This window comes from Cryptomeria japonica, chromosome 3 (assembly GCF_030272615.1).
Source record: "Cryptomeria japonica chromosome 3, Sugi_1.0, whole genome shotgun sequence".
In the NCBI taxonomy this organism is placed as follows: Eukaryota; Viridiplantae; Streptophyta; class Pinopsida; order Cupressales; family Cupressaceae; genus Cryptomeria; species Cryptomeria japonica.
Window position 1 is genome coordinate 165,521,683 of NC_081407.1, and position 13,189 is coordinate 165,534,871.

The 13,189-nt window shown below is 35.0% G+C and overlaps 1 protein-coding gene across 1 annotated transcript; it reads left to right on the plus strand.

The window, feature by feature from the left end:
* The first annotated feature begins 1,801 nt into the window (after positions 1-1,801).
* Positions 1,802-8,143, plus strand: LOC131874019 (nuclear poly(A) polymerase 2-like). Its single transcript, XM_059217223.1, has 6 exons — positions 1,802-2,044; positions 2,510-2,647; positions 2,740-2,865; positions 3,048-3,110; positions 3,318-3,596; positions 8,081-8,143. The coding sequence occupies exons 1-6, from the start codon at positions 1,802-1,804 to the stop codon at positions 8,141-8,143; spliced, it is 912 nt and encodes a 303-aa protein (XP_059073206.1).
* Positions 8,144-13,189: the final 5,046 nt, after the last annotated feature.

Below are 13,189 nucleotides of genomic sequence, written 5' to 3' on the forward strand. Positions count from 1 at the left end.
ATTTTCATTGTTGTTTAGGAAGGGGATTTCCCTTCCCTACTTTCCAAAGATCCAAAAGTTTGGATTGATTCTCTGCCATTCCTTCCAGGGATCTGACCTCTATGAAAGATTTTCTCCCCTTCTTGGGAGGGGAAGAGCCAAAATCTAGCTTTCCCAGGCCCTCTTGATTCTAATGAATCCCTAGCTTCCTTTTCTCCTTAATTTGGGAGTAGAGAACTGGCAAGGGTGTGTCTAAAATTGCCTCCTGGTCCTCCTCTTCTAGCATGGCATTCTGCAGAAGGTTCTGAGCATCCAGGTCCAAAGGCAAATCCAGGCCAATTGATTCAAATGGCAAGGATGAAAGGGAGGGGAAGGGTATTTCCGAAGATAGGTTGAGAAGGGGCTTGTGGTGGAGACAATCCATTAAGGGGGAAATTTCTCCCGCTAAATGGGAAAAGTCTGTGTTGGCCTCGAAGTCTGCTTTGAGATCCTCTTCAATAATCTCTTCCTCAAGCAATGCTTTCGTAGGGTGAATATTTTTGGATTTTGCAGATTTGGCTGTGCGAGAAGATCCCTTTATCTTATTGGACCTAGAGCTGCTTTTCCTTCTAGTAGCTTTAGGTGGAGGGTGGGAAAGGATTTTGAAAGCCCCTCTACTCAAAGCTGGTGTTTTTTTTTGCCCAAATAGACTCCTGACTGCCTTTTGGGAATGAGTTTGGCAATCAAGGATAAGATGAGATGAGGACTAGAGCTCATGGTGGGGGGGGGAATCCAGAGGAATAGGGCTTTGGAGTGGGAAAACCTAACTAGCAATATTGGTTCCCAGACTTGCACTAGCGGAGGGGGAGAGGAGGATAAGGGGATCCGGAGCCACTAAAGAAACTAGGGGAGGAGTAGAGGCCATACTTGAGGACTGGTGCAAGGACTTTGAAGGAGCTTGGATCGGAATCTCAACTTTTGTTTCCATCTTTGAGTCTCTCTTTTGAGGAATTGGGCTTACAACTTTGTCTGATTGCTGAAGAGGGAGATTGACAAATCCAATAGACGCTACCAAGGAGCTATTATTGACTATTTGGTTTCTCAAAATGCATTTGCCAGGAGATCCTTTTCCCAATCTAATCACTTTTTGCTTCCATCTGCCTAACTCTGAGATGATCTCAAGCTCACTGTAAAAACCTTTGGACAAGTAATGCTTGACTCTTAATACTCTTGATCTTTTCTAAGTTTTCTCTTTTGTGCCATTAATGGAAAACATAGACATGAATTCATGCTCTATTCTAAGCCCCCAATCAGTCTATTTTGTGTTAGTAGCTTGATCAGAGCATTTTTCTATAATCTAGATTGTGCTATCCTAATTTTCTCTTCCACAACTACCCTGCCAGCTTTGGCAGGAACTACGCTCTAGTGTAGCCCTTGTTTGATATAGCCTTTGGAATATATTATGTTTCTTTTATTGCTTTATCCTACCTCATGCTATTTCCTCTTAAACAATAAAGATTGGCTCAAAAAAATATCGTGAATGTTCATATTTTCTTGCATCATTTTCTTTGAAATTTACATTTTCTCCACTACCATTTCCCTTTTGTCTCCTCCAGGATATTTTATCTTCCAAATATCTCCCTTCATTATCTTATTATTATATTATATTTTATTTTTATTTTTAAAAAAATTATTAACATATTTCCATCATAAAGATGCAACAAATTATTGAGAAAAATTGGAAGTGAAATACATTAATACTCTAGGGCAGCATATTGAGTTAGTGCCGCATTCTAACTCTAAGTAAGAGTTTGAGTGTGTATTTTGTGGAATTAACAACACAATGACAAAATATGGAAGGCTTCACACCGAACTCCTGGATAAGCAATTGGATGACTTTCTCAATTCCTGCAATGTTAAGGAAACAGAGGACGTGAAAGTGGAGAGAGCACAGGTTATTGCTCAACTTTCTAAGATTGTAAAAAGATGGATCAAGGAAGTTGCCCTTGCCCGTGGCATTAGTGATGCTGAACCGAATGCACGCATATTTCCCGTTGGTTCCTATGTTTTCGATGAAAAGTTTCATGTGCTTTTCTGGTTTAATACATGTCAGGAACATTCAGAAAACACATTTTTTCTCTTTGAAAATTTTGAAGAATTATAGCTAATTGTTAAAATATCATTGGTTTTGTTGAAGGTTTATTGACCTGAATAAGATAATGATGTTCTATGCGTCGGTTCTAATTATTTTCATGAGGTCAGTATTGAATGATTTTAGTTTAAATAGCATATTTTAAGTTTTGATTTGTTTAGATAGTTTGATTGAAATCATATTTAATTGGTGGATTCATTTATAGAAGGTAATGTGATTTCAGATAAACCACTCAAACACATCAAAACTTAAAATATACTGTTTAAGCTTGCTTTATTCATAAATATCCAAATACATATCTTTTCGTTCATTTATTTTAGAGATATTCTAGAACATATGACTTTTGTATTGACAACAAAATGGAATTTAATGAAGTTGGATTTCTTTGAAAATCTGCAGAAAATTCTGGCAGAGATGCCTAACCTCTCACAAATTCAGAAGATTCCACATGCATATGTAACAATTATGAAGTTCAAATTCAATGAAGTAGCTATTGATATGGTCTATGCCAGCGTTGGTCTTCATACCATTCCACAGGTAACAAATACTCATTACTATTACTTTTGAGTTTGATATAGCGTAGGTGCAGGAATGACATTGTACTAATATATGATAATTCTTTTGTCTAGGACATGGATGTTTTGAATATAAATTCATTGATGATTGAGAACATTTTGGATAAGAAAGCAATGCTAAGTATCAATGGATACAGAAACACAGAAAAGATTAAACAAATAATGAACCAAAACATGGAGGTATAAGCAATAGTTTAAAAAGTTTTTATAGGATATAGAGTTCCTCGGCTCTGCCATTGAATTACTAATGATAGATTAGTTCATCTGAAACATCGATTAAAAATATATAAAGTTAATTTTAAAAGTAGTCTTTTTGTTTATTACATGAAAACTAATGCTCACTATATCTTTAATTGTTCCAGAACTTTCGTATTGCATTACACTCTCTAAAATTATGGGCGAGAAATCGTAATATCTATTCAAATGTAAGTAACAAAATCTGTCCATTTTAGTATGATCCATATTGGAAAGCTATTTATCATCCACACTTTCATAGTAATGGTATCTGCAGAATTGTTAACCTTCGAATAAATTCTCACTTGGTTATATGCATTGGAGGCTTCAGGGATTTTAGGAGGAATAAATTTGGCTTTATTGCTTTGCCTTGTCTGCCTTCATAATCCAGATGCCAGTGTCGGTTGCTATGGAAGTTCTTCGCACTTTATAGTGATTGGACATGGCCAAGTCCTGTAAAAATTTCAAATGAGAATGTTTCAATCACTCCACATTTTGGTGGAGAGTGGAAGTGGGATCCAGTACACAACAATAAAAATGATGCAGTGCCCAAAATTGATCTTATGCCAATGATAACACCTGCAACTCCTCACCGTTCCAATGTAGCCAATAGTGTTTGTGCTTCTAGTCTTGCTATCATGAAGCAAGAGTTTAAGATAGCCAAGGCCACTTGCCAGGTATGTAGTTTATAACATTCTACACCTATTTCTTATGATGTTTTCTACAAAATATAGCTTTCTAAACTATTAGTAACTCTTTCTACTACAACCTTCTCTCCACTCTCTAGCTATTGTTCCTTTTGAGTGAGTCCTACCTTGCTTCCATTAAGACTTTAGATGTAGAAAATGTACCATGATTCCTTCAAAGGAACACTAGTCTTTTCTTTTCTAGGGACCTAGAAAAAAACATAATTTAGTTTTTCCTTTTATCAATCGATTACAACAAAAGAATCTATTAAGAATCCTTTAATATTCAAACATCGCAACTATGAACCCACCTAATTTTTGCATAAAATTAAAGATTGACATAGAGAGGTCTAAAAGTACATAAGTTATTACATAGCTTCCATTAAGACCTGATATCAACAAGAACTCAATTCGACATAAGTACCAATTCAATTAAATCTACATTAAGAAGCTCTAAAATATGAGGATATCACCCAATTCACCTCCCAATGCCACCAACTAGGTATTACAAGGAGTGACATCTAGACATAGTTATTAGGTATCACATAAACTAAAATTAACTATATTGAAAGTGTCATTTGATTAGCCATAGTCCCCTGAACCATATATTGACATCCCTTGAAGCTATTGTTTTTTGTTCGTAAAAGGAACTACAAGAATTAACTATATTGAAAGCAAGAATTAACTATATTGAAAGTGTCATTTGATTAGCCATGGTCCCCTTAACCATATATTGACATCCCTTGAAGCTATTGTTTTCTGTTTGTAAAAGGAACTACAAGTGTGATATTGGTTAAAAACATCTATGCAATCCTAATTAATCAAATAAATAAAAGACTAAATAAGTAGAAGACGTGTGGTAGGATAACTCATCTTGTTTCAATGAACACGATTAGTAGAACTAATATCATTCTTTGAGGGAGTGCTTGTCAAAAATGAATCAACAATTAATCCTCATAACACCTAGAAAGGCATCACAATTATTTTCATCATTCTCATTTGCTTCCTCTAGCTCCCAACATTAAAAAGTAAGTCTAGACATTAGCCCACTCCTTTTCCTTTCTATTAACTCTAAAGGTATAAGTATATTGTTTTTTTATATAAAATTGTGTAATTTTTAAAAATATATGAAAATAATAATAATTTTAAAATGTAAATTAGATAAAATTTAAAGTTGTTATATTTCATCAAAGATAAATATAAGTTTTCAATTTGAACTATCTAAAAGTGATATTTATTATTTAAATTTTAAAATGATATAAAATCATGAAATATATAATTCTTAACATTGTTTATATTCATAATTAATTATTTATTTTAAAAATACATAAATATATTTTTTTTTATATTTACAAGAATTGTTTTAATTGTTGAATAACTTAAAAAAAGTTAGGTAACTAGGATGTCACTACATATATTTTTATTTTATTTTTTACAAAGTATAAACTTGAAAACCCACATTTTTTTAAATGAATGATTACTTTTCAATAAAAAATTTAAGTTATATAATTTTAATGCAATTTGTTACGTTTTGTCTAAAATTATGTTAGAAAAAATGCATATTTGTTTTCTGACATCATTGTTATGATTTCAGATCACAACTTTTTCATATGAATTCCCTCTTTCATTATTTTTTTTGTAACATTCATCACAAAATACTTGAACATTAAATGAGTAATTAATAATAGAAAATTTAGCAATTTTATTGAGTGTAATAAATGTTGGTTGACCATGTTATCTCTCTTTGATCCATTCTCAATCTCTCTCTTCTAAGATCTAAACCTATCACTCTACCTATTTGTTTCTTCCTCCCTCTATTTTTGTCCATATTTATACATATCTCTTTAGAGCTATCTCTCTAACTCTCATTGAATCCCTCATTCATTATCTCTCTTAAGATTTTCACATATCTTTCTATGTCTTAATCAATCCCTCATCTATCTCACTCTAGCTCCCTAAGATCTATACTTGTCTCTGTACATAGCCATCCCATCTATAGCAACAAAATTTAGAGAGAAGGAGGAGGGGACAAAATGAAGTATCAACAAAGAGAGAGGAGGAGAGAGGTGAGAGGGATAGGGTGATTTGGAGCATAAGAGAATGAGAGAGACAAAGAGAGGTAATTAGGTGTTAGGAGGAGAGGAGGAGAGGGGGAGAGGGGCATGTATCAACAAAGTGGGGTGGGGAGAGAGAGAGAGGGAGAGAAGTATAAACAAAGGGAGAGGGGAGAGAGGTTAGAGAGAGGGTGATTGGGGTGAAGATAGAATGAGAGATAGATTTGGAGATAATTAGGGTGTAGGAGGAGAGGGAGAGAGAGGAAAGTATCAACAAAGTGAGAGGAGATATGGGGATAAAGGTGAAAAGAGAGACAAAGAGAGAGTAATTAGGGGGAGGGGGAGAGGGGGGAGATGGAAGTATCTATTAAGGCATATGGGGAGAGAGGTGAAAGAGAGGGTAATTGGGGGGAAGAAATAATTCAAGAGAGAGTTGGGGGTAATTAGTGGATATAAGGAGAGGGAGAGAGGAAAGTATCAATAAAATGAGAGAGGGAAAGATGTGGAGAGGTGAAGAGAGAGACAAAGAGAGGGAGGGTATTTTGGGGAATGGGGGGAGGGAACTCTCTCTCTCTCTCTCCTAACCCCTAAATACCCCAAAATCTCTCTCTATTTTTCTCTCTCCCCCCCAGTTACCCTCTCTCTCACACACCTCTCTCTCCCTCTCCCCTTGCCTCCCTAGCAACAAAAGTTAGAGGAAAGATACTCCACACACCTCATCAATAATTAAGATCCAAATATAGATAACACAAAAATATCTAAATGATAAAGATAATCAAGCTCCATTGCTAATACGAAAAGAGTTAACTATATAGATTAAAATAGAGGTAGAGAGGGAGATGGAGATAGAGAAGGACCGAATGAGAGATGGAGATGTATAAAAATAAAGATACAAATAAGGAGAGATATAAAGGTGAAGAGATATGAAGAGATATAGAGAGGGAGAGATAGAAGGAAAAATAGAGAGAGATAGAGAAACAAATATAGATATAGATACTAAGGTCTATGAAAAGAGAGGGAGAAAGACTGAAAGAAAGAGGGAAACATATCTATAGCTAGAAAAGGAGAGAGGAAGATAGAGATAAAAATGAAGTTAAAGGGAGAGAGAGATGAATAGATATAGATAAAGAGACGGAGAGGTACAGATAGAGAGGGGTACATACAGTGAGATACAAAAAGGAAGAGGAATATGGATAGATAGAGAGATTTAGATAGTGTGATAGAGTGGTAAAGAGATAAATAGAGATTATAAATAGAGATAGAGAGAGAGGGAGAGAGAAAGAGGGGGAGATAGAGACTTATACAGTGGTTATAGAGAAGGATGGAGGGAGAGAGATAGAGATATATAGAGGTGGATTAAATAAAGAGATAAAGGTAGAGAAAGGGGGAGATACATAGAGAGGGTGATAAAGGAAGAGAGGGGGAGATATATTAATCATGTACAGAGGAAGAGATATGTTAATAGAGGGAGATTTAGAAAGAGAGATGGATAAGGAAAGAGATAAAAATGTGAAGGTGGAGGTAGAAATGATGGGGGATTCACTTAGTGATCCTAGGTTATAGCACATGTGTTCATGGCATACTAAATAATCCCCCTATTTTCAAAAAATATTTCTCTAAACTCCTTTTTTGTCACCCCTTGCCAATACAAAACTTGAATTAAAAGCTCCCCTATTTTTGCCAAATATTGTATTTTTTCATACCCAAACTTTAAACCCCCCTTATTTTCACCAATAGGAAATATATTGTACCCTTATTTTGGGGATATTAAACCCTCCAATATGAATGCATGTGATATAATATTTCCTAGCCAATGAAGCCCCCGTGGTAGAGATAAATATGGATAGAAAATGATAGAGAGAGTAAGACAAATGGAGGGAGAAGAGTGAATAAGAGAGCTTTAGAGATAATGAGATATAGATATACATGAAGATCTATCTATTGGGAGATATAAATAGGAGGGACAAGAGTGGGAGAGAAAGGAGGTGATAGAGACCAACTTAATAAATAGGTATAGGCAAAAGAAGGTAGAGGGGAGAGATAAATAGAAAGAGGTAGATATATGTAAAGTTAGATGTAACTTGGGGAAGGTCCATTTGTGATGATAAAAGGAGTGAGATAAGTAGAGAAGGAAGAGATAGATGAACTTGATATATATAGAAGTATATATAAACAAGTGATAAAGAAAGGAGGTGATATGGGAGGAAAAAAAAAAGACTTTTTATGCAAAATTTGTGAGTATCTAATGTTTTAAAATGAAGAATTAACTTCAAATGATTATAATTAATTTATGGTATATACTATAATAAAATTATCTTATCCATTTGATAAGTCTCTAAATCACCTTTCCAACACCTACAAAATATTGAAATTTAGATAAGAAACACAAAAGTTTTTGATTAAGGTAAATGGGTTTTACAGGGACCCGAAACTGAAAAGTTTTACAATATCCATAGAATAAGAATCAAAGACCATAACCAATAGAAAAAGAAAAACCAAAATGGGCCAATCCCATAAACCAACCTAAAACACCAAAAAGCGTAAGACCAGAAACCTACTAATAAGAATGCACTAGATCTGCATTCTTTTCTTCTGAATGACTTTTCTGTTGATATCCTCCAACTCCTCCATGATAAATCTGGAGCTTCCTTGCTCCTAGTTCTTTCTCCTGGTATAGGCACATGGACCTTTCATAGTATGGGGATGGGGAATCTGATCACCTGCACCCTTCACTTTCTTTTTCTGCTTGGAGTCTGAACAAGTCACACTGACAATGGGATCAACCCTGTAATCCACAATCATATTATTGACCCTCATCAAGCCTTCTGAACTATTATTCGTGGTATCCTTGTTGATCTCAGCCATATTTTTCAAACTTCCTTTGATTTCTTCCACACTCACCTCTAAATTCCATATTCTTCTTTCATGATTCAATTTCATCTTGTCCACCTCACTAACTTTGTGGGTCAACTGGGGGATTTTCTCCATTTTATTGAGCCCAAGGTTGTTCATAAAAGTATCCACAATACCCTTATACCCTCTTTTAATACTTTAATTTCCATGCCCATCTTCTAGAGACAATCCAAGTGACTGCTAACCACAAGGGAAATGCAATCATCAAAATCGGGGTCAATGAAAACCCTCCCCTATTTCCCATGATCAATGTCAATAGGGATCTCAATCTTAATCTCATGTTCACTATCAAAATTGCCCCCCCCACCCTTTTCAAATTTGGGCTTCTTAGACTTGGGGGAGACAAAGTTAGCAGGCTTGGTCCGTAGATTTTTATATTTGCTAGCGGCCCACCTAGGGTGCTTGTTGCACCTACTAATACCAATTCCAGGGGTAATATTTTGAATGCGGTCCTCACTAGTAGGCAGACAATACTAAGCATCATCAGACAAATCTTGATCCTACCAGTCCTTGGCCAACCCGCTATCTTCCCCTTCCAAATCCATGTCAGAAACCACCTAAACTTCTGATTTGGAAGAAGAAACATGGGTTTTCAAATTAGGGGATAGCTTGACTTCATGGGTCTTGGCATAGTCCATAATTAGTTGAATAAGGCCCTCATGGAGGATTGGATTATCCACATTCTCAACATGTTTCTCCAGACTATTCCTTAAAGAAGATAGAAGATAAAACATAATAGAAATTTTCCTATTATTCCTGAAGTGATTCTAAATGAAAAAGTGGGAGGAAAAAATGCTTGCATACCGGCCATCAAGAGTGATGTATGTCATGATAGCCTCTACGACATTGGCCCAAGGCATCTGAAGATCCTTCCGATTGTAGCCACCACCAGCGATCTTCTGAACCCTATTCCACTCCTTCTCCTTGTCAAAGAAAGTGGAGATAGCTTCTTCAGTAGATTTCCATTTTCTATAAAACTTAATTCCCGCTGTCTGCATACTAGTAATTTCAGTGATATAATATTCATCAATCCTAAATTCAGCATCATATACCTTAAGGATACCATTATCCCAGCCATTCACAAATTCTTCATTAGCACTGTGCGAAATCCCCTTTAAGCTTTCCATATACGACATTAGACGTCCATCTGAAATCTCATTCCAAACTTGAGTATTCCTTTTCCAGTTTTCAAAAGAGGTGGGTTCCATCCTATTCTTGTCCCGCCCCATAAAATGCACAATTCTTAAAGAGCATGAGACCACACCTAGAACACACAGCAACAATCCTAACTAGAAATAAGCGAAGCCTCTAGAATAGAAATAATTGGGAGGCATAAAAAACTTCCACCAATAAAAATTATCCCAACAACATTCTGTCATTATGAACTGGTCATGAGTGGTTGATTAATTCAGGGTCCTTTCTAGTCAGCTCACATAGGTTTTTCAAGAAACTTTCCATTTTTGTCCACCTTTTAACCTCCACATAATCCACTCCAAGATTTTCCATATAATCACCGGGGGAATTTCTTTCCTGATACGTGTGAGAAGCTTTAAATCCATCTAGGTTGGCAATCATGACATGACAATCTTTGATCAAATACTTGATTGTCCATCTTGTCTCCTTGTGTCTATTAATATATTTGATTATATTCATTGAATCACTCTCCAACCAAACACGGTTAATCCTTTCTCTAACTGCCATCTGCAAACCAATGTTAGCTATGTAAGCCTTAGAGTAGTGGTTTGTCTGGGTGCCCAAGGGGAGCACCACCACTGAGACAAGCTTACCATTGTGAATAAGAAACACAAAAGTTATGCCCATTTTACTAAAGTATTTTTTTAGGCTAAGCAAAATGGATATCTGTTAATAATAGATAATTGTTATTAATGGATATCCATTTTGGTTTGCAAAATGGATATCTATTAATTATGGATATCTAATGTTAATGTATATCTATTTTGGTTTGGTATTAACAAACCAAATTCAAATTTTGGTTGACCCATACAAAAAGTCAAAGTGGAATTTGTCATGTTTGGCAAAGTTTAAAACATGTTTTTCTCTCCATTGCCACATTTTGGACCCACATGATCTTTCATATACCCAAGTATATTAAGAAAAGAAGTATGATAGAACTAATGTAAATATTGAAGATGATGATAGTCATAAATTATTTATAGCAGATGTGTATAAATATATTCAAAATAATGATGTTTGAATTATTGATTCAAGATATACTCATCACATGATTGGCTATATTGATAACTTGATAAATGTAGTAAATCAATAAAGAAACACAATTCTACTGGGAAATAATTTACAATTAAATGTTGAAGGAGTTGGAAAAGACCCTCTAAATGTTACCACATAAGGTAAAGAAAGTATTGATAATATTTTATTTGTTCTATAATTAAAGAAAAACCTTATTTATATTAGGGAGAGAAGGATCCTTCCAACAAGATATCCTTGTTTTATGGCAGACAACAACTTCTCCTATGTAAATGATTCCTAGGCTTTAGGCCTGAGTCCCATCTAGTAGGGGCTATTTCGACCTAGGTCCATCCCTTGGGCCTTCCTTTGGAGTTTTGGGATGAAGAGATTATTGCTAGGTTGTTCAATTCATTTGGTCATTTTATTTTTGGACTCTATCACTAAACAATGGCCGTAGATGGTGTATGCACACTTTTATGTTAGTATTGTTTCAGGTATGTCTCTACTCCTTTTAGTTGAATTAAAGTCTCACCTTGGATCTTGGAACTAGCTACTCGAATACAATAATTCTGCCCACTTCTACTAGCTTTATTTGTTGGAATACCACCTTTCCAATAAGTTCCCTTTTGGGAAATCCAAAGATCCACCTCTCAAGGCTAAAGATAAGATCCAAGCATCTTCTACCTCAAATTTAGAGGTTTTAAAGCCAATTTTGAAGCTTTCAAAGTTGAATTTGTTGGTAAAGGAAGTTAATTATGACTTGGCTTTGTTAGGTTCTAGTTGTGGAGATTCCGTCCTTCTGGCCTTGAATCATAATGTAATTTCTCCTCCTGTTGGGTGTGTGAGTTCCCCCCCTGAAGTCTTGCTTGAAGTGCTACTTCCTCTCCCTAGCTTGGATTGTGGTTATGAGGAATTAGGATGCCCCCTTGATTTAATGTTGGCTCATCCTCTCATTTTGGATATAATTCCTTTTCTTCAATTGTGTTTTCTCAAGGATCCTTCTCTCCCTATGGATATCCTATTGGAATATTCCCCCTTCGACCCACTACCATTTGTGACCTCATTGACATCTTTTAGAGCATAGAAGAACCTAAGAAGGTCCCGCCCCCATCATGGGATCATCCTTCCACAATAATCTTAGAAAGCAGACAATGCCAATCCACACGATGGTCCTTTGAATCTGACATATGCACAAAACATTGAACCCCATGCTCAATTAGATCCTCCACCTCTGCAACATCCTTCCCATGTTCCTTTTGGTCCGCACTAGACAATTCTTACTCATTGCTCGCAAAGCATAGTTCAAAAAATTATAAGGATTGGGCTATGTTATTTTTTATTTCCACCCATATTTCCTCTAGTATTATATAATTAACTACTATAGAATCCTTCAAACACCATTGTGATCCCACTAGCAGTTGTGGAATGGCCTTTTTTATTCTACAAAAGGAATTTAGTTTTTTGGATTTAAATTTAAAACAATGATACACCTCCTTGTGGGTTTCAAGTACTTGATAGTTAGATTCTTGTTGTCACTATAACGATGATAAATCATCACATGAGAATTTTTTAAGTTAATAATGTCCAATGGCATGGAGTTAGTGCATTTATCATTATTGGCCACCATGGTGACCTTTCTCATGTGAGACATAGATGAGAAGATCTCCTCTTAATCTTTTTCAAGTAATAATTACCTTGAGGGGTCATAAAAATGTTTTCCCTGTTGTAAATGGAGGGAATTAAAGACAAATGATAGCCTATGATTATAATCATGACATGTCCCATCCTACTTATTGGCTTTGAGAAAACATTGATAACTATTTCCTTTTCACCATTACTAAATATTAGTTGCCGCTAGATTTTCATTCCCAAATATTATAAGGTTCATGTTCTTGAGCACATTACTAAACATTAGTTTTCTCTGGATTTTCATTCCCAAATTCTTAAAAAGCATTATTTTCATTTTATTTAATATCATTTTATATTGTGGCTAAGATATTATATAGACAACCTTTCCAAAACTCACACTTATCTTACACTTACCAACAAAGTCATACAACAATTTAAGAAAAATAAAGTTTTACCTTTGGTTTATCAAATATTAAATATTTTAGAGTATAAATCAACCTAGATTAATAATTTTCTAACTACAAAAGTAGATAATTTAGAGTTTCATGCTATAGAAGATATACAAAAGAATCAATTACAATTTGAATTCATTCAAGAGATATTTATAAATAATTTTTTTAATTTAATTTTATGTATAGTTTTTGTGAAGGTTGCGGTGATCGTGAGTGGCTTTTGCCATTTTAAACATCTAACAAAAACCCTTTTCATTTATACACTTTTGAACATTTAATCCCTCTTGTCAAGATCAATATTTAAAGATAGGTAAGTAGGATCTATAAT